Source organism: Sinohyriopsis cumingii, chromosome 19, assembly GCF_028554795.1.
Source record: "Sinohyriopsis cumingii isolate HCF-2022 chromosome 19, ASM2855479v2, whole genome shotgun sequence".
Classification (NCBI taxonomy): Eukaryota; Metazoa; Mollusca; class Bivalvia; order Unionida; family Unionidae; genus Sinohyriopsis; species Sinohyriopsis cumingii.
The window spans coordinates 24679208-24702292 of NC_142979.1; the positions used below are offsets into that span (position 1 = coordinate 24679208).

At 35.6% G+C, this 23085-nt stretch overlaps 1 protein-coding gene across 3 annotated transcripts in view; it reads right to left on the bottom strand.

Moving 5' to 3' along the window:
• Positions 1 to 2223: 2223 nt before the first annotated feature.
• The window catches only part of LOC149775301 (matrilin-1-like), a 44341-nt gene continuing 23479 nt past the window's right edge, over positions 2224 to 23085 (bottom strand). For 2 of the 3 annotated variants that reach the window (XM_089943134.1, XM_089943135.1), the window contains 4 exons: positions 16593 to 16709; positions 10518 to 11105; positions 6377 to 6421; positions 2224 to 4166 (listed from right to left, as the gene is read on the bottom strand). In XM_089943134.1, coding sequence (XP_089799260.1) covers positions 3793 to 4166; positions 6377 to 6421; positions 10518 to 11105; positions 16593 to 16647 — 1062 coding nt within the window. In that variant the 5' untranslated portion in view covers positions 16648 to 16709 and the 3' untranslated portion in view covers positions 2224 to 3792. The remainder of the gene's footprint in view (positions 4167 to 6376; positions 6422 to 10517; positions 11106 to 16592; positions 16710 to 23085) is intronic. The other variant, XM_089943136.1, reaches the window with a different exon arrangement.

Below are 23085 nucleotides of genomic sequence, written 5' to 3' on the forward strand. Positions count from 1 at the left end.
TTTTGCGTCCAGTCCCTTTGGGAGGAGAGACGTGGGTCATGAACAGTGTCGCTTTTCCATCGGTGATGTCAAACTGGTCATTAGATTGTTGTACGTGTTGAATTTTGTCCATGACTTTGGAAGGGGTCAATTCTGCAGGGCTACTAAACTCAATCCAAGCAGGGGATTTCAAGCCGTCTTGTTATATGGAAAGTCTCAAGCGATCGTCTTCTTTGGCTTGACATTGGTGTTTCAATGTGGTGAGCAAAGAATCCCACACCTAGGTGATGAAGCCCTCTGCTTTCTCTAACGGTACTTCGGACTTGAAATCTTTAAACTTCACCGTGTATTTGTAAGCCGTGGTTCTAAATTTTCTAGAGGGACGCTTTTCTGTCTCTCGACTGTCTCGAATGTGATAGTACTTTTCAGGGTTGCCTAAGGGTGATGAAATTTGTACCAGAATAAACAGTCTATAAAATGTAAGTGTCTCTTGGTTATGATCTTTAGAATAAGAATCTACACTCACACGCACTCAATCATTCTCACGTACTATAGGGGTAAAAAAGTTTTTTTTTTGAGTTTTAATTGATGTAGGCAAATTGAAACACTATCTCTTATCGAGAGACATGGGTGGCCCTGAAAAGGGCCTTTGGGTCTTGGTGGGTTTTAAACAACAAACTTAGGAAGCAATCAAGTTTAACTGCCTTAAGCCCTTGCCACGGTCAAGGCCTACTTCTAGACTGCGTACTGTCGATGATGATGATGATTTGGTAGAAATTACTAAGGGTGGTATGGTAGGTGTTGTCACAGGATTGTGTTGTTTAGCTCGGGAAGGTCTTTTTCTCTTCGGTCGTAATAAAGAAGTCTGATACATTTGTTTCAGACTTCTTAACTCCGCTAAAATGTCTAACAGTATCGTGACCGTTTGACTTTCACCCTCTTGTTTCTTGGCTGATTCTTCTTGTTTTTTTCTTACCTCTTCTTCTTGCTGTTGCTGTAGGAGAAAAGCTTGTTCCGCTTCCTTTTGCTGTTGTATAAATTTCTCCAATTCTTCTTTCTGTCATTGTTTAAAATTCTCCACGTGCGGTAATGAAGGAGAAGGTGGCGAAGGTTCCGGAACAAATTCTTGCGAAAGAAAATCCACAAAATCCCAATTCACCTCTTCTGGAAGTAAGTCCGGGTTCACTTGGGTAGTTTCAGTGGTCGGTGCACTCCAATTCATGGTCTTCTGAGTTTGCGCCATGTTTATGCTCACTGTGTCGCATGGATTGACTGCGCGTGGAAAAGAAGAATATACATGGAGAGGCAAGGATGTTTAAAGAGGGTTCTCATTTATGGCCCTGAAGCAAGACAGAGTTTGAGGACAAGAAGAAGACCAATACGATGCCCTCTATGTTAACAGCATGGCATGTTAACATAAACGCAAAAGCCCTTTTCAGGGCCACTCCCATGCCTAGAAAAGACCTTGACTTTCATTGCCTTTCAAAAAAAAAATAAAAAAATGTTGTATCTATGTTTATAATCCCACCATCTATTCCCATGTTCAATTCCCCTTGAGGCTAGAGTTGCCCAAAGACTTTTTCCCATGTTAAATTCCCCTTGAGGCTAGAGTGCCGGGCTTGTATTCCCCATGTTAAATTTCCATTGAGGCTAGAGTGCCGGGACCCTGTCTGTAATGCTAATTCCCATTGAGTCTAGGGTGCCCCCATTCACTACTTTCATGTTTCCAAATTCTTGTCGGTGTACATACATTGTTTTATGCTGAACTGGTAATCCTACTGGGTAGGGGAATTACTATGAGACGTATTTTATTGATGCTAAGCCATAGTGGATTGGTGGTTTATTGTTATTACAAAACACGGTTGCACATTGATGTAGTCAGAATTCATGGATAATAATTTAACTCCATTTAGTTAAAAGGCATTTTGGTATCAATGAAATGGGGTTTTGGATACCATGACTGTCAGGGAAAAAAGCCTGATATTGAATCCCTGCAGGAGCCACATAAATTTCTCTATTATTTCGGCTTTCAGTGTTTTCCCAGCTACGAATCAATATTTTGAGTGCTTTTTGTAACCATCTCTTCTGGAGTGAGATCGACGGATTTTAGTACATCAGTTTTGTAGGTACCAGTTACAAAGAGAGTTTCCTTGCTTTTCCCATTGAATCGAATACATTTTATTGTTATTTTGATGCAGCGTGAGATCATTGGGAGATATTAACAAATAATGCGAATATTTGACGTTAATTGGAATGGTCTTTATTAGAACATACAGCATCAATATTTGTATGCAAGCATGCGCAACTATGCTCCAGGGCGCTGGCCGCATAAGCGATTTTAAGGCCACACACTATCGTGTAACCAAATGGATAAAACCAGGTCGCGAGGGCCAGGTTGCATATATATGTTCTAAAAGTAGGATTCACAGAACACAAACAACAAAAATGTTTTTAAAAAATGGTAAAATTGCAAGAAGGCATAATTCGATGTTAAATGAGGCATTAAGGTACATATTTTCATACAGCTGTACAGTAAACCAAATCAAACACACACCTCATACATATCCAAGGAATATCAAACATCAGCACGACGACATCTATTATTTCATTCATATATTATAGAAAACAGTAATTTACAAACACGTTTACAGTTTGATTTGAAGAAAAAAGAAAAATGTTTGAACAAGTCTCTATTTTATACTTTTTTACACATATATCAAGCGGGCTTTTAAAATTTAAAACAGCACAATAATCATGTATAAAGTTGGACTCCATTATTAAGAATAAAGTTGAATTGAATCATAGTTTTATACTGCATACAGTACTATTTTAATTCTAGTGTCTGTGTCTGGAGTCAAAATTATGGATTACTCCTTGCTTCAGTTGTTATCAGAATAACATTATCAAATGAAGTTATTTTATTTGATTGAATTGTGGTGTTATTGACTTATAGGCAGATATATCAATTTTGGACAGGAATAAAATATTGTTCCTTGGGGAAACATATAGAAGACACCGTACCCAAGTGATAATCGACTTACAAAGTAGACAGAACGAGTCGCTTAACACATTGAACAATATGATGAATTTGACTCTAGATCTGATATTTAAGTACAGGTGAGCTTGCCTGTTTGTTACTATGAAAGACTATTTTTATTTTAGTCGAATGAGCGAAAACATGTTTGTATCTTCAAACCCAGAACCCACTAGATGCTGTTCAAAATAAAAACATTTACATGGGTATCATTTCTAAATGACAACTGTGTAATTTACGTTTATTAAGACTAATATACTTATACAAAAAAACATACACAAAAAGATTTTGCACTGGAAAGCCTTTTTGTAATGACAGCGAGTTAATCAAAGTAATATTACATGCACAAGTTAATTAGTTAATTAATATAAAGCCTAATAATAATGTCAACAATAATCAGCGAATGAAAATCTGTAAAACTAGATCTACGTACCCTGCATGTCTTTAAGCGCCCTTTCCTTCAGTGATACCACCGCCATGAGAAAAGGTAATGTGAAGAAAAATTTAATTTTGACTTCCAGGGTATTTAACCAAATGTCTCTTGAATGTTTAATGTTTACATTTTAAATGGTTTCGATTTTTATGTATAAACAAATGCGGATTTACCTATGGAATGTCTTTTTTCGAATACAGCAAACATACAGTTTTTGTTTAAAACCTCTATTATGTCTGTCAATAACGATAATTTTTAATGTCTAAAATATTAATGTAAATATACTTATATTACAAACGTGAAAATGTAAAGTTGATTAAAAAACGCTAAGGCAGAAAGTTCTTTCCTATTTCTTGTAAACCGGACAGGTAACTTTATCTGATTCGTCACACGCTTCTTTGGCTGCGTTGTACCGGAGACCACTTGGGCACATCTGTACATACGGAATGAAGTCGAAGCAGTTGACGAACTTGTTACAGTCGGTAGGGTGTGGAAACAGTCCCTCATTCTTGGGGCAGGATATGCCCGTGTAACACGACACGGCCTCTTTGTAGTTACAGTTGAGAGCCATGGGCTCAAAAAGCATTTCTGGCGGGCATTTCTCCCGTACCGGCCGCATGAAGAGGCAATGGTAATAGTAGGCACAGTTAGACGGGTCCTCAAAGACTGTTGACATGGATGCACAGTGTACTGGCTCGTCCTCTTTAGGAGTGTGCATCACTGAAATTACGGATAAAAAAAAAAAAACGTTACATCCCTCCCAATAATTTTCTTCTGTAAGAGTGACAAGTACTCCCAAACTGTCACTTAACATCACTAGACCCCCCCTACATACATACATACATACATACATACATACAGAACACTGATATGGATGTTTGAACGAGAACATCAAATTCAGTTTCCATTAAGTAACAAGTTTAGTTTTAAAAAATGTAACTTCCAAAGAAATCGGAGATATAAATTATGAATAATTTGTAGACTGTACCTTATATACACACCTCCCTAGTTCTTTTATGCTCTCCCTTTGTATATTTATTCCACAATTAGTGTGACACTACATGTTTCTGCGAAAAGTTTGGTTGCCGTCTGTCAGTCTCTAGCAAAAAGGATAGTCAAAAGCTAATGACATGGCAGGCATTAGGGACCAACTATTTAATTTTTGGGGTGGGGTGGGAACTATGATTTTCTTTGGTTTAAACACGTTTTATTCCCATAAATAAAAACAAATGGGGTCGGACTAGAAGAAACTAGAAATGAGTACATACATCAAAGCTTTCTTTATCAAAAGGGCAATAATTAATTACATGGAGACATCAAATTTTGAATATTCCTTAATTATGTTAAGCAATTCATGTCACTATTTTATGTTTGGAACAAGTCAAATAAACGAATATTAACGTTCGCACCAAAAATCAGAAGATCCGTATAACAAAATTATTTATAGTCCTAGTAATTAAAGATGGTTTAGATTTTTATCCAATTTTCTACCCTGCTCGATGTAGTATTTACAAGCAAATATGTAATGGTGTGCATTTTTATATCATCACCATAGGAACACAATCGGTTATCTCTCAAATGATTAGAATATAAGTCATTATGTAAATCACTATATTTATTCCTAATTCTAGCATGCAAAATATATAATTTCCCTTTGCCAACTTGAAACACTGACAGGCACTTGTTTTGCTGTAGCCTCTCTTTTACTTCTGAAGATAAAATCCTTACTTTTATCTTTAATTGAATCTGGGTAAATTACAAGCATGAATAAAAGAATGTAGGAATGAGTTTGTGTTTATTATTTCGACTCTGGCATTTATTCGATCCAAATCATTCCTATTTCTAAGAGTATATATGGTTGTCTCACCAACCAGCAGGTCAGTGGGTCAGGAAGAAAGAAAGGAGAGACACCGTACTCAATTTTATGAAGGTAACATAAGTTATGAAAGTTTCGTCCATCTGCCAATATAGGTCAACCAGTTTCTTCCTGAATCTTACGACACGAAATTTAAGAGTCTTCAGCAGAACAGCCATCCCATACAATATCAGCATATTCTAGTACGGGCAGATGTATATCAGATACATCCATTCTAATGTTTGTCAGCTAAATTTATATTTAATATTTTCTTGGCAATTATTAATTTTGAGGTGGACAGAAACATGTTATCAGTATCTTTGGTATGGTTTCCTAGCCAGCCAAAGTTATGCCAAGATGTTTATGAACTCAACGAAAGAGAAGATTTCGGTTTTGAATCTGTATTCAGGAAAAAAAATGGCTCTATTTTAGCTCGAAAAACATTATCTCAGTTTTTGTTAGATTAAGGTTAACCAAAAAATGACATTTTATTTCGAGCCGGTATAAAAAATTGTTTTAACTCAAGATAAATTATTTGTCTTCAAATAATATAATGGATATAATATGTCCCCCCACCATATCTCACTCAATCACAGCAAGACTATAATGTTTTTTTTTCCAGCTATGAGACATAGATAATTTTTTTATGAAGAAATACCGGGCCCCTCTTCTTCCCTTCCAGAAAATAAAATAAAATGATCGGTCTGTTTCTTAGCTGTAAAGAAAACTATGTTTGTCACTAGCTCGAATGACCACTAGTGTCTAGTCATGGCAGATCAGACATGCCTGTCCAAAATTAACGGTTCCCTTCAAGGTTGATGTATCAAGATAACCTTTTCAAAGAAATGAATAACGAGAATTATCTACATATTTACGTACCAGCATATATAAACACATGCGCAAAAAACACATGCGCAATGTTTTGGTTTGTAATTGATATTTCTGCAAGTTTCAGAGTTCGACTTTTTGAAGGTGATCTGATATTACTATCCTGAAACGGTCTCTTGTCTTTCATTAGAGTTCAGTTTTCTTTCTATCTTCGCTAAAAATATTTCAACTGAAAACAATTACTCACCCGGAAAACAGTTCTGCGTTGTAACATTCACCATGGGATCAAGTTCTGAAACGAATTAATCTTTATGTAGCAAAGAAAACATAGGAAAGAATAAGGTGCACATTCATTTGAAAGAAATAAGATGTATAAATTCGTTTCTGACAATCATGTGAACAAAATAAAACTTTGTATGTACCAATAAAGAATTGTTATCCGTTGTGAAACATATTCATACTGGTTCTTTGATATCTTTTTGATATTTTCGGCATATATTTAGTTTAAAGATGCTTAATAAAGATAAATAAACTTTTCGCCCATTCTTTGTGCTTAAAACGTGTTACATTAAACCAAAGGAACTTCACTTGACAAGGTGCACTAGAGAGAAGAAAAAAACTGACTCGTTTATGACATCATATTGCAACCTTTTATACTTGTATTATGTGTTTGCCCTATCCCATTTAATTTTCTAATATGTCATATTACAACACTGAATAGATGTATTGTGTGTTTGCCCTATGCCATTAACGCACTAATATATATGAAAACATCGAATTGTTGTATCATGTATTTGCCCAATGCCATTAATACTCTAGTATATTATATGATAATATAGATTTGTTGTTTTATTTATTTGCCCAATGCCATTAATGCTCTAATATATTATATGATAACATCGAATTGTTGTATTATGTGTTCGCCCTATGCCATAAACGCTCTAATATATTATAGGATAACATCGAATTGTTGTATTACGCATTTGACCAGTGCCTAGAATGCTCTACTATATTATAGGATAACATCGAATTGTTGCTCTAATTTATTATAGAATAACATCCAATTGTTGTATTAGGTGTTAGCACAATGCCATTAATGTTCTAATATACGATAGGATACCATCGAATTGTTGTATTAGTTGTTTGCCCAATGCTATTAATGCTCTAATATATTATAAGATAACATCGAATGGTTGTATTATGCGTTTGTCCAGTGCAATGAATGCTCTAATATATTATATAATAACCTTGAATCGTTGTATTGTGTGACAGCCCTATGCCATTAATCCGCTAATATATTATAGGATAACCTTGAATCGTTGTATTATGTGTTTTCCCCTATGCATTTAATGCTCTGCTATATTTTATTACAACCTTGAATCGTTGTATTGAGAGACTGCCATTAATGCTCTAATGTATTATATGATAACCTTGAATCGTTGTATTGTGTGTTTAACATATGCAATTAATGCTCTAATTTATTATATAATAACCTTGAATCGTTGTATTTGGTGATTGCCCTATGCCATTAATGCTCTACTGTATTATATGATAACCTTGAATCGTTGTATTATGTATTTGCTCAATGATATTAATGCTCTACTGTATTATATGATAACCTTGAATCGTTGTATTGTGCGATTGCCCTATGCCATTAATGCTCTAATATATTATATGATAACCTTGAGTCGTTGTATTATGTATTTGCTCAATGATATTAATGCTCTGAAATCATATTACATCGTTTAATGCTGCATTTTGTGTTTGCCATATATCATTAATGCTCTAATATATTTTATTACAACATTGAATCGTTGTATTGTGAGATTATCCTATGCCATTAATGCTCTTATATATTATATAATAACCTTGAATCGTTATATTATGTGTTTGCTTAATGATATTAATGCTCTAAAATTATATTACAACATTTAATGCTGCATTATGTGTTTGCCATATATTATTAATGCTCTAATATATTTTATTACAACCTTGAATCGCTGTATTATGTGTTTGCCTAATGGCATTAAAGCTCTGATATATTATATGATAGCTTTGAACTGTTGTATTGTGTGTTTGCCCTATGCCATTAATGCTCTAGTATATTACGACCTTGAATTGTTGTATTGTGTGTTTGCTCTGTGCCATTAATGCTCTAGTATATTACGACCTTGAATGGTTGTATTGTGTGTTTGCCCTATGCCATTAACGTTTTAGTATATCATGCAACATAATACATACATTTCCATTAGGGTATTCGTTTGCAAACTGAACTATAGCTGCTTCCATGGCAAATCCCCATGCCTTTTTATACTTTATTACATATTTTCCCCGTCCCCATCCGCGACCTTCACCATGGGATCCTAACCTCAAACCCGATAGGTATAACTTGTGTGTCTCCTTGATAAAACTACATGCTTAAAGTTTTGGACAAATATATTAAAAAATGTTTCAGTAGGTAACTGCAATTTATACATATTTGTCTTTGACCCTCTCTCAGGAACACCAGGGGCGAGGCCCAAAATAATACCCCATTATCACATGGGCAAGATATGTGCAGTGTTTGGTGTATATGTTAATGAAATCTTAAATTTAAGTTCGTCAATATTGCCTTAGGATGGCATGATAATTTTGCATAAAGGTGGTGTAAAGCTTGTAGAAATAACAGATGCAAGTTTAAAATGCATAATGTGCCGGTGTTTTAATATATAAAAACAAGGTGAAATTGCACCTCGAAAATGAGTATATATATACTCTGTTGCGTCGACATTTCCTTCAGCTGAGTTATCTACATTTGGTGAAATTCACGCTCAGTTAGTTGTATGATATTCAGTACATAAATCAGGCGTTAAGCAATTTGTATCATTATGTACATTGAAACTTGGGATTGTATCAACTAAAAGGACATTGAACTTTGCAAATACAGTTACTTTTTACTAAATTACAAGTTTAGAGAAAAAATGAACGTGTTGTTTACGCAACTGACTTTAAATAAAGAATATTCCTATGAGATACTATCTAGGAAAAAACAACATAATCTAGTGACTTTAGGAATAAAATCACGTGATGTTAAAATCATTTAGAAAGCACTTAAAATTAAATCTGGAAGCAGTAAAAGAATGATTCAACACCAAATGCAACAAGGACAACATTATTTCTCAACGATGGCGAACTAGCCAATGGTCTAATTAGCCCATTGTCCGATAATGCTGGAACGGTACGGACCATCATGTAAAATTAGAAAACGTGCGTTCTATTTCCATCGTTGCCCAATATGCTCTATTCTTAATGCTATCAATCAAGCAACAGTTTACAGAAGGGACAACGTATTGTTTTGATGAGCAACACAAACCCAAAACACCGTCATTAAAGTGCAAACAAGTCTGCACCGTTCATCATTGTATCCTGCTCGACTTGAGAAGTACGGACGATTATAGATTACATGGAAGTGATCACAAATTAGCAAAAGCGCAGCATATAAGTTAGACTCCCGTGGAAACATATAGAACAACCAAATAAACGTAAATTGTTTAAAGAGCTTCCTTCCAATAAATAGGCGTAATTCGAATGGTGGTATTTTGAGTAGATGTGATTGATGTATCGTCAATGGTGCAGTTAATTCAGTAAAAAAACTGAGATATTTGAGTTTTAAATAGTTACAAAAACTGAGATATTTGAGTTTTAAATAGTTACAAAAACTGAGATATTTGAGTTTTAAATAGTTTTAAAAAAGTGAAGAAAGAAGGAAAACGTCTTCAATAAAATGCCAGAAGTGAACAACACAACGATCTGTCTGAAAAAAATGTAATGAGACATTTATTAGCCACAGAGCTATAATATATTTGCACTATTCCGTCTACTTTTGTATACTATCAATTCCTTTACCTTTTTTTAGGATAATGTTTTCATTGTTCGCAGCTATAAATGTTTTTACAAGAATTTGAATGTTTTTGTATTTTTTTTTCTATCATAATCTTACCATGTTTGTAAAAGGACGCGAACTTGATTGCCGGACGAAGATTGTAATATTGTATCATCAGTGACTGCCTGCACGTAAAAGCAATTATGTAAACTCCCGTTATCCTTTCGCTTTTCGAAGATACACTGATAACATCTTTGATAATTCGCAACACGTTTTTCTATTTCTTCTGAACATTGCACAAATAAAATGTTAATGTTATTTATTATAGTCAAATCGGTTTAATACTTTAGTTCAACTGGTTAAAGAGTAGTCAGTAAGTCATATGTCCAAAGTCATCAGTTACTAACTTTTGTATGTTTTGACGGCGGAGCCATCTAAATAAGTCAGCATAGTAATGGAAGAGATATATCCATTTGACTATATAAAAGTATATCGCTGCACGAAATGTGATATATATTAGCCTTACCTGTACATATGCTACTTCCGAGATAACTAAGGACGCTGGGCAGGCCATCAATGAACCTTCCCATGCTGAATAATTTGCAATAATCCGTAGCAATCTCAGGGAATTCTCTGCCAGTGCCCTTGCCAATGGCGAACATGACCACACCTTCAGCCTTGGCCGTCCGGGCAGCTTCAATAACTAGCTGGCTGTTCTCTGCTGGTCCGTAGGTGAACACAATCCCAATCTTTTTAGCACCATTTCTAGTCATCAGCAAAGGATATCCGGAAGGATTACTAAACATCTGGCGCATGAGGATTATCGCAGCTGCGACGTCACTTCCACCATCAAGTTGGTTGGCGTATGTTTTCCTTTGAGACATAAGGGTAATTCTGGTATTAATCTGTGTTCTTGTTTTAAAAGGTTGCGGCCAGGAAATGGCAACAGCTTCTTTGCCATAAATTATCAGTCCAACATTGAATTGGTCTTTTGCTATTTGAAAAAAGCTAACTAGTTTTGTCAAGAATTGTTCAAATGGGAAAAATTCTTGCCCAGGGACTCTGTCCGAGCCTGGAACAGCAATGATAATATCTGCTACACCAGGACATTGACCTGAAAAACAAATAAGGGACATATGTCGTAATTTCATTTTCGTTGTTTGCATGATTTTGTACAAACACTACGTTCACAGGGCACTAGCATGTGCTTCCCATTCATCGTTTGATTAAGTGCTAGGCACTGTTCAGTCTATACCGAGACTAACAAAGCTTTCAACTCCTCAGAATAAAGTATGACTCATGAGTACTTGGATGACCGGTAGGGTCCACAGTCATTGAAGCATATCTGCATCTACATACTAAAGGATTAAATACAGTACTTATCATTTTTAGAAGGGAATTAATTAATAATTTCTTTCTTTACTTAATTTCTTCGTCCGTTTTGAATTTACAATATCTACACATCTTGCAGATTTGTGTTATAGGTCTGCTTATTATTTTAGGCGAAAGAGAGAGGGAGAGAGAGAGATAAATGGCTAAAGATAGTAGACATTCATGAAGGTGACAGCAGTTTGTTATCTACATTTTGCACTTTAGAAATACACACACACACACACACACACACACAAGCACACACACACACACACACAAAAGTTGCAATGAATAATTTCAGTGTACATCTAAATCTTTTCCATATATAAAAATTGTATGATGGATGCATAATCGAGTTCCCATATTTTACAATCGTAATTGATAAGGTGCAATTTCTCTTTATTTTATGGAAATATAGCTGCTTCATCAATAAGAAAACAACTTTAAAAAATTATTTTCAGGGAAATAATTTTTACGGAACTACCATAATAAATGCATTCAAATCTCCAAATGATGATGACTTTCAATTGGTTCAAAGACGTACTTGACATTAATTAATTATGCTTGTTATTACTGTTATATAAGCGACCCATTTTTTACTGCAGAAATGACCTGATGAAGTATTGTTATATATGAGAAGAAGAGGACAACTTGTATAGTTTCATCTCCTCTGTAACTCTGTAGTTATTTGTCAGCAACTCTTGAATTACGTGAAACAGAACATATTTTAATTTTTGAAAATAAAACAAACAACAAACAAAATAACCCCAAACATCCCTACTTCAAAACAAAATATATTTCCTAGCGTTTCAGGAAATTACCGGTAACGTCGAAATGGATAGTTCAGGTGGATGAGGGCGCAATACGGATAGAATGGTTCCTAGTTTGTACCTCAGTTCGACTGCAAATATTTCTGCCGTATAATGCCAGTCGATCGGTCGTTTAGTCAGTCTATCTCTGTCTTTCTCTCTGGGATTAAATAAGGAACATACATGACGGAAAGCCCAACCGAGAGAACAGGGCTTGAAAATATATAAAGGAAGTGTAACCCAGTCAGAGAATAATACAAATACGAGAGAGAGAGAGAGAGAGAGAGAGTAATACTTGGATATCTCGTCTAGCCATATGTGGAGGAAAGCAGTTTAAAATAGGTTATATAATTATTTTCATGTTCAAGCTCAGACACAGCACATGGATATGCAATCTGATTGACCAATATCAGAGCACTGACCAGCCAGAGCTATAACTTTGAGATGAGTCTGAACTTGATATTGTTTGTATGGATACAACTTTATTCTGTTAGGAGAAAGTAACTTATTATTTAATATTCGAACTCTAATATGCACAGTTTTACTTTCAGTTGCAACAGATGTAAAAACCGATAACACAGGCAAAAACCATGCAGCACCCATGACATCGGTCGTTTCATGTTTTAGTGATGGAAAAGACTAAGGTGTCTACAAGCATCATTTGTCTTTATTCGAGGTCACTCAGTGCCTGTCACATTGATTGCACCATTCCTCGTAATTTTCTGAAAATGGGACATCATACATTGAATTATTAGGCCATTTCGTTGTCATTAAAATATCAAAACTATGTGAACACTATTATTTACATTCTCATTCACGTGTCCATGTAGGATTTATTAGCATATTTGCATATTAAAACACCTCATTTACATATTGAAGATATTTTTTCGAATGTCGCTTATATCAACGCCACGACAGTAAAAAAAAGGTGTTTTCCTTGAATAACTGTGGTAAATTATATAGTTAATTTCATTAAAAACGGGACCTTGAAGGTTTAATGTTTAATAAGCTATTTACATTTCTTAAGCCCTAAGTTATGTTAATAACGGTAGAGAATGTTTTTTGTGCAAGCCTTTGTTCAAGTATGTCAACAATGAATCCAACACTCACAGAAAGAAACATTTTTTTTATTAACTTGTTATATCGTTTATGTTAACTCAGTAGACAATTTTCTGAAAATGTTTCAGCCAGAGCAATTGTCAATCACTGAATGAAAGGAATTTTAGCTGTTATATTTAACCTGAGTTCATATTTATGGAAGTTTAGTTGTCCAACTTTCAAGATGGCTGCAGGCATATTGGATGTTTTCATTTAGAACAAGCTCGAATCATAATAGCCTTTGGATGAAATACCCATGTCGATAAGACTTTCTCTCCAGAGGGAGTAGCAATAAAAAGAATTTCAAGAGGCGACCATATTCGATGTCAGTTCGGTATCGTTTCCATTTAGTGCCATCTATACCTTGCGATGTGTGTATGTGTATGTGAGTGTCTGTAAAGTTTCCGGGCAATCTTTCTAGTAATTCATCAGTAGTAGCGAAAACAAAGTTGTACTAACAGCCCACAGACAACGGACGAGAGGTCATTTCATAAGCTCGTCTAGTCTCTGATCAGCAGAACTAAAACATATTCTTGTCGTTTTCACTTTCCATCATGCGTCCATGGTAACATATTCTCCTATTATAGTCAACCTTTTAATTATCGAACAGCTCAGAAAGATCGTCTATATATTGTCGGCCACACAATTCTCTTTACGTGAGGCATGCCTAGTACGAAATTCCCCTATTATAATCAATCTTTAATTTGACATACATATCAAAAGCGTACCCGATTCACCATTCTCCGATTATAGACAATATTTCTTGTATGATCTGAGAAAGACGGTCCGGTAACGAAATGCTCTCTTTCTTTGAAATGTAGAAATATCCACAGAATACCCGTATAAAGTATAGCCTTGATGGATCTTTGTTAGACTTGCTTTGGCTCCACGCAAAAAGAAAGACACTGGACTGGAAGCTCGGTTTGCAGATAACTGTGCACTTATGGAACACAAGGAAAACCACCCACAGACTATTGTGAAGAAGTTCTCTGAGGCATGCAAGCTGTTTGGTCTGAAATAAACCTGAATAAAACAGAGAGATACTCCTACAGCCAGCTTCTTACACGAACCAACCACAATCCACCATCAAGATCGAAGGTCGAGGGAAGACAGTTGTGTGTGTGTGTGTGTGTGTGTGATAGATTAGGATTTTTAACGTAGCTTTAACAATTTTTCCGTCATATCGCTACGATGTCTGCAGTGTGGCAGTTTATATTAATGTCTAGTACTGGGGCATCATGCCACGGACATGTATTATGATGTCCCACCCAGTCACATTATCCTGACACCAGTCCGACCAGTCCTAACACTAACCTCCTAATGCTGGGCGACTAGTGAGGCAGCTGTTAATACCATTTTTGTAAGTATTTGGTATGACTCGGCCGGGGATCGAACCCGCGACCTCCCGCTTCCGAGACGGACGCTCTAACCACTAGGCTACCGGAGCGGTAGGAAGACAATTGGAAAACGTGGAGAGCGTTACATACATGGGAAGCACAATGTCTTCAGATGGGTCGCTGAGATAATGAAATTACGGCCAATACCCGGAAAGCAAGACAGTCCATATAATGGCTTCGTGTCAGTCCTGCAGCAAAAAGACATTCGGTCGCCCACCAAAATCAAGGTCTATAAAACTGTCGTCCTCACCGCCCTACTCTATGGCTGTGAAAACTGGAACGTATAATGCAGGCATGTGAAGCAGCTCGAGCAATTCTACATGCGCTCACTACGGTCAGTCATGCACATCAGATGGAAAGACAGGGTGTCCAATTTAAAGTCCTCAAAAGGGTATGTGTTCCTAGCACTGAGACACTGCTGCTGAGAGCCCGGCTCAAATGGTCTGGCTACGTCATTCGGTTGGAGAAGACCAGAATACAGAGACAGTTCTTCTATGGTGAGCCAAAGCAGGGAAAGCGGAAACGAGGGCGCCCCAGGAACAGGTACAAAGTCAACCTTAAGTGTAACCTGAAATAGTGGGGAATCCAACACAGCGAGTTGGAAGCTTCGGCTAAGGATAGGTTTACATATCGCACGCTCACCGCCACGAGAGAAAAACGGCAGATCGCAGCATGCTAGACAATGAAGTCTATAGATTTCCTTGTCGAACCTGTAACATCCTGTATGAATCCAGCCTTGGACTCAGGAACCATATGAGTAGTTACCGTCGGTAGTACAAATAGCGGCATCATCGGACACGATGGACAACATAAGAAAACTCGTATAAAATAAATAAATTTGTAACAAAGATGAAAACATGGCACCCTCTAAATCAGAATGGCGCAGAGTTAGTATGTATTTAAAAAACAAAACAAAAAAACAACAGTAGCGTGGGGTCTAAGCGTGATAAGTTGAAATAGTTGTCCAGGCTTTCGTAACACAAAATGGTAGTAGAATAAAGTCATGCTTCTGATCCACACACATAAAGATGGTCGCTATATGGCGCTCACAAGGTTATGCATGAAGATTACTAGAAATATTCTAGTCTGTTTTCTCTCATTCATGACACATCTATATTGTGCTTACTTATCTCTCGAAAACAAAATTGACATGTATACCTTTTATGATTAAAAACAGTGTGACGTAGATACTGAACTTATAAGGTCGTAAGCGAAAGTCCCCATCTTGTTCAATCTAGCACGAAATACAGTTTCTACAGTGAAACTGTACTTAATATGTTGGATTATATATTGGAAATAAATGATCTAAGCATCAACACATTTTTAATCAAAGGTCTTACAAATACATTCTCAGACACGTCAAAAATACAACATGAAAATCTGTTCAGCGTTTGAGATGTATCATATTAGTGGCAGACCGAAGACACTCCCCCCACCCCGTTGTACTGAACATCCTTTTCCACATGCACATGGATATAAAGGGGAAAATTTGTAAATATGAAACTTTCATTCTTTAAATGTGTTCAGTCTTAATACGTTATGTCATGATATCTATACATATATTGCATTTCATTATTCTCTCATGTTTAACACAACAAACGGCATATATAAAATTATGCAGTCGCAAAATTAATTCGGCGTCATATCGGATTCCAGCATTTATGGATCTACGCTGCTAGAAGTCTGTTAATGGACAACTGTGCAGTACGTTCGTTAAATACACGTGTACCCTAGCTCGTCATTGTATTAAGAACATGGCGAAGAAGGTTACCATACTGTATTAATTCTAGACAATATGGAAAATGGGCTGTAAAAAGTCTTATTCCTTTTTAGAGAAATAGATCTGGATATTCGATACTGCTCGAAGATGGATAAATACGGGTAAATATGATAGGTAGTGTATTTGCAAATTGTGAGAAAACTCACATTTCACTGTCGCAGTGGCAATAGCAAGCAGGAGAAACACACGAATAGAAGTCATGTCACTGGTGTCCAAGACGTTCCTTTGTACTCGTCACTTCACACCTGTAAATCACTTCTCACCTGTTGAATAAAGAAACCGTTCTTTTTTATATCATATATGCATGATAGAAAATTCAATACTCGAACGACAGTACCAGCTTAAATCTGTTTTGAATGCAACATTTTCTTTTCTTTTCTTTCCTTTTGTTAGATTGATACAGAGACGAACTTTGATGTAAATTGACCAACACATGTGCAATAGTCACTGAAACACAGATATACAGACAGATCCATCCATCCATAATACATATCAAAACATCTGGCATTTACGAAGCCTTTTTTAGAACTCAATGAAGTCTTTATTATAAACCTTACAACAACGTTGATCGTGGTCTTATTGATATCACTGACGTCATGATACTATCGATGTCACGAGAGCTCTCCGTGAATTCAGAGGTCATTCTTAATTGTTTTATTTTGTTGGTTCAAAAAGAAGTTGAATCACAAACACCGATGATTAATTTTTAGATGAGAAAGACATTGTACTACGACCAGTTATCACTGCTAGCGTAATACACAGTCGGTCCTTTTTATAGATGTGTGACGTGGATAACCCTTGTCGTCTGACTGTACACCCTGGTTTTGGCTTCTACGTGACCATATATATGCGAGTACCACCTAACTCAGTACGATCTGCTTGTTATTTAGAGTATTATCAAAATTGTTTTCTATACATATTTAAACCTGACATTTTTGTACTCTGTATGTATGAACATTTTTAAACACAGTCACAATGCTGTTCCATGTTTCAGCCATCCTTCTCAACTGACGCTGAAATCGCATAAAAACTGAATCGTAGTCATTCTTCTGCCAGTAGACTTCAAAGAAGTAGATTTATAATTTTCATGTTGAATAGTGTAAATAATGGTGTTCGACACAGGTATAGTGTCGATGACGTAAACACGCTTATTTACAGTATTTGGTTTCTTATTTTCTGTAACATACGTGCCCAAACTAATTTTGGAAGCGTATTATTGCAAAGCTATCTGAGCAGACCTGTTGGTTGGAAACGTAGTTCTTTATTTATTAGAATAATATATATTTCCAAAGAACAGATTACCACCAAAATATCATTCTCTCTCTCTCTCTCTCTCTCTCTCTCTCTCTCTCTCTCTCTATATATATATATATATATATATATATATATATATATATATATATATATATATATATATATATATATATATATATATTTCATTTATTTGTATCTGATTTAATATATATTCACTTCAATTTAATTGTTTGTCAGTTTTAATTTTTTATTTTGTATTACAGGTTAATGTAATGTAAATTTATTCTCTAGAGATGATACTTTTTTCAGAAAATATTTTGACCTTGACTGTTAGTTTATAAACACCATGTATTGATCTAAATCCTGACCTTGTTTCAAAATTTGTGGTAACCACATAAACAAGTTCTATCTTTATTTTAAAATGATTGGTCATGATGGGACTTCGTCTTTAAGATGTAAACAATTTTTTATTTTTTATTTCTTAGTAAAACGTTTGGTTTTCGTCAGGGTCACACTGGGTAGACATAATCTTCAACAAGAACTTATTTTCTATAAGCTTCGAGAAGATGATCACGTGACCCCTTATTTATGTTTTTGAAGACCATATAACCTCCATTTTGGAAAATTATTCTCAGTAGAAGCTTGGCTGTTAAACTGGAAGTTGTATGTTGTGCTGTTTGGAGTTATTTCAAATTACTTGGATGCAAAAGGATTATTTTTCTGTTATTTTTCTGGAAAATACACGTGTTCGTGTGAGATTCTTAATCAAAGATAGTTCTTATAAGAAATTTATTTTGATTTTCAAAACCGGAGTGAAAATTCTTGTTTCTACAAGGAACTGTTTACTTCAACACTACAGATTGTAGCAGACGTCAGCGTCTTCCATCTTTGATTCTTCGTCGGTATTTTGGATCTGATTCTATAAAACCGTAAGTACATATTTTTTTTCTCCAGGGAAATAAGTTATTGTATTTTTCAAAGCTTGTTGTTTTCACTCTTTCTTGTGTAGCTGTTTATTCGAGCCTAAACACGTGACATAAGAAGTTCGGTAGCACGTCGGGGTTATTTTGAATATAGGAATGAATATTTCAGAATTATTTTTTTGTTTGAAAATTGAATTCCCCTAGCTTTTGAAATTTTAGGTGAAAATCGGCAAGCTTTTTCTAGAATGTCCTCGAAAGTGGAAATCTTTCTTTCTAATCCTACCCCGGAACAATTAGATCTTTTCAAAAAAGTTGATTTGATTTAACTTGCTAGAAAATACGATCTTGCTGAAGTAAAAGCTTGCTTAACGAAACAGGAAATAAGAAATAGTTTTGTTCAGTATTTGGCAAAAAAAATGTTTTGGATAAAAGTGCTTTGGTTCATGTATCAGAATCTGACATAAAAATGAAGGAATTTTAATTAAAATAAAAGATCGAATTGGAGTTGATGAAGCTGGAGCTTCAGAAAGATAAAGAAAAAAAAACAACAAATACAAATGCAGTTACAACTGGAAAAAGAAAAAGAACAAAAGAAATAGGAGAAAGAAAAGAACAAATAAAGTTACAATTTGAGAAAGAGGAGAGAGAGAGAGGGAAGAGAGAAAGAAAGCACAAATGCATTTGCAAGCAAATGAAAAAGAGAAAGAAAGACAAATGCAGTTACAAGAAAAACAAATGCAGTTACATGAAAAACAAATGCAAATAGATAAGGAAGAAAGAGAGAAAGAGAGGGAATATCAATGTAGAATGAAAGAAATGGAACTGGCAGGTGAAAAGCTCATTCATACTTCAAATCCAAATTTAAGTTTTGTCCTTGCAAAGAATATTAGATTAGTGCCCCCTTTCAGAGAAAAAAAGACAAATATTTTACTCGTTTTGAAAAAGCTGCTGAAAATTTGAGGTGGCCAAGGGAGCATTGGACTCAGTTATAACAATGTGTACTGACTGGCAAGGCTAGTGATATTTACAATTCACTGAAAGTTCACCAAAGTGGTAACTATGATGTGGTTAAAGAATGCATCCAAAAGGGTTATGAGTTAGTCCCTGAAGTTTATCGGCAAAAAGTCAGAAACTACAGAAAAGAAGCTGGACAAACTCATGTCGAATTTTCTGGAGAAAAAGAGCAGTTATTTGATAGATGGTGCTTAGCCAAGAAAGTTGAACGAGATTATGAAACTCTCAAATAACTTGTATTACTTGAAGATTTCAAAAACTCTGTCCATACTGACATTAAGTCTTATCTTGACGAGCATCAGAGTGAAACCTTGGAAAATTCTGATCGAGCTGCTGACGAGTATTCTTTAACTCATAAAGTTCGTTTTGTAAATAAGACTTCTACTCAACAGTCTTCTGGCAGAAAAGTATTTCAGCCTTAAATAAGCCTTTCTAAAACTCAAACTGGCACAACTTCTAAAACTCAGACCTCAGAGAAGCTTGATTCAAGATCCTTATCTCTTCCTACTGTACCTATTGCAAGAAAGGACACGTTATTTCTGATTGCTACAAATTGAAAATAAGGCATCAGGATCAAGACAGACCTATTCCAAATGCTCTTATTTCTAAGAGGTCAATGTCACGGTCATGTATTGAAAGCAATACATCCGTTGGGTCTAATAAACCCCAGTCTGATTTGATTATGGAGAATTATGAAACATTTATATCGAAGGGTTCTATATCACTCTTGGGTGATTCGGCCAATCCTATCCCTGTTAAAATTCTTTTATTTTCAGGTACATTGCCTTTTTCTGAGAAGTCTTCTTCTAATGAGAGTGGCTTTATTGATGTTCCTCTCCATTGTGTAAATTTGTCATCAGACTTAGTCTCATGATAGTAACAGTCGGAACAGTCTCTGCTTTACCCGTTGAGGGCATTCGTTTATTACTAGGCAACGACCTAGCTGGAGACAATGTTGTGGTTAATCCACTTGTAACTGACAAGCCTAGCTTGAATCAGAAAGTCGATCCAATTGAGAAAGAATTCCCTGATGTATATCCAGCTTGTGCAGTTACCAGAGCTATGGCAAAGAAAGCTCTTGAGAATGATCTTGATAAGAAAAGTATTCCTTTAGCTGACACGTGTCAGGCTTTTAATGAGGTCACTTTCATTCCGTGTTTGGATCAATCAGAAGGTACTGATCACAGTAATCATCTTTTAACGACTCATTCTCTTTATTCTAATCAGGATGATAAACGACAATCACTTGTCGTTGAAAAGGAAAAAGTACCCGAGATTTCCTATTTGTTTCAGACGGCCATCAGTGAAAATGAAGCTAGTGAAGTTCCTGTCTGTTATTTCATTACAAATGGAATTCTTATGAGAAAATGGAGACCTCCCGAGGTACCTGCTGATGATGAATGGTCAGTGAACTATCATATTGTAGTTCCAAAACCTAACAGACAGGAATACTTAGTCTGGCCCATGAAACTCCTTTGCTGATCATTTAGGGATTAATATAACTTATCACAAGATCTTGAATCACTTATATTGGCCAAAACTCAAAAGTGATGTTGGTAAATACTGTAGATCTTGCCATACCTATCAAATAGTAGGATAACCAAATCAGAAAATTCCCAAGGCTCATCTACAACCTATTCTTGCCTTTGACAAACCATTCAGTATAAATATGGTAGATTGTGTTGGTCCCTTACCTAAGACCAAGTCAGATAGCCAATACCTGTTGACCATTATGTGTGCGTCAACAAGGTTTCCAGAGGCAATTCCCTTGAGGAATATAAAATCTAAAACGATAGTGAAAGCCTGATACAGTTTTTTTTTAATAACTCAGTTTGGCCTTCCCAAGTCCGTACAGTCTGATCAAGGCTCAAATTTCATGTCTGGAATTTTTCAGCAAGTTATGTACGAATTAGGCATTCAACTATTCAAATATTCTGCCTATCACCCTGAGAGCCAAGGGGCATTAGAAAGATTCCATCAGACTTTGAAACAAAAATGATTCGATCATATTATTTTGATACGGGTAAAGATTGGGATGAAGGCCTTCATTTACTATTGTTTGCTGTTAGGTAATCAGTTCAAGAATCTTTAGGTTTCAGTCCCTTTGAACTGGTTTTTTGACACACTGTGCGTGGACCATTGAAGTTATTGAAAGAGAAACATCTTTCTTATGAAGATTCTGAAATTAATCTTCTTCATTATGTTTCTAATTTTAAGTATAAGTTGTCAAAGGCTTGTGAGGTCGCAAGAGCAAATCTGCACTCTGCTCAATCCAAAATGAAGTCAATATATGATAAAAACTCGAAAGAAATGAGCTTTCAGTCTGGTGATAGAATCCTGGCTCTCTTGCCAATACCACAAACTCCTCTTCAGGCCAAGCAGTATGGTCCCTACACAGTTGACAGGAAAATAAATGATTTAAATTGCATCATAAATATTCCTGAGAGGCGTAAACAAAAACAACTCTGTAGCATAAACAAACTAAAAGAGTATATTGAAAGCGATAGCCTGGTTAAACATGCAATTAATTTAGTTGTACCTGTCCCACTCAGTGACGATTTAAGTGAAGGATTATCATCGGATTCTACTGACATTGGAGTGACAAATCTTCGGATTTCAAAAACTATGAAAACTCTGGACCAGAAACTTTCACATTTGCAAGAGCACGAAAGAAATGAACTTAAACAGTTTTTATTTGAATATGAGCACTTATTTCCAGATGTTCCTACAAGGTAAAAAAAATTCCATGACGTTAAAATTGTAAATTCTAAATCTGTCAAACAACACCTATACAGGATAAACCCTCTCAAACAGGAATACTTGAAAAACGATCTTCAATATTTGCTGGAGAATGATTTTATAGAGCGCAGTAAAAGTGACTGGAGTTCACCATGTATACTTGTTCCAAAACAAGATAAACCTTTCCGTATGTGTACTGATTATAGAAAGGTGAATAGTATGACAAAAAAGATTAATTCCCGCTACCAAGAATCGATGGCTGTATTGATAAGATCGGGAATGCCAAATATGTCACCAAATTTGACCTTCTATAAGTACTTTGACAAATTAAACTAAAGAAAAGAGCAAAGGAAGTTTCGGCATTCGTGATTCCAGATGGATTTTACCAATATAAAGTAATGCCGTTTGAGATGAAAGGGTCGCCAAGTACATTTCAACGTCTCATGAATATGAGTACCTCTGGTCTAGACAATTGTGATGCTTACATCGATGATGTCATCATGTACAACGACACCAGGAAAGAACATTAAACAAAAATTCGGAAATTCTTTGACAGATTCACTGATGCAAGTTTGACAATTCATTTATCCAAAAGCGAGTTCTGCCTTGCTAGTGTAACCTTTCTAGGACATATCGTGGGGCATGGACAAGTTAAACCTATAGATGCTATGGTCAAGGCTATTTCTGAATCTACCGTGCCTGTTAATAA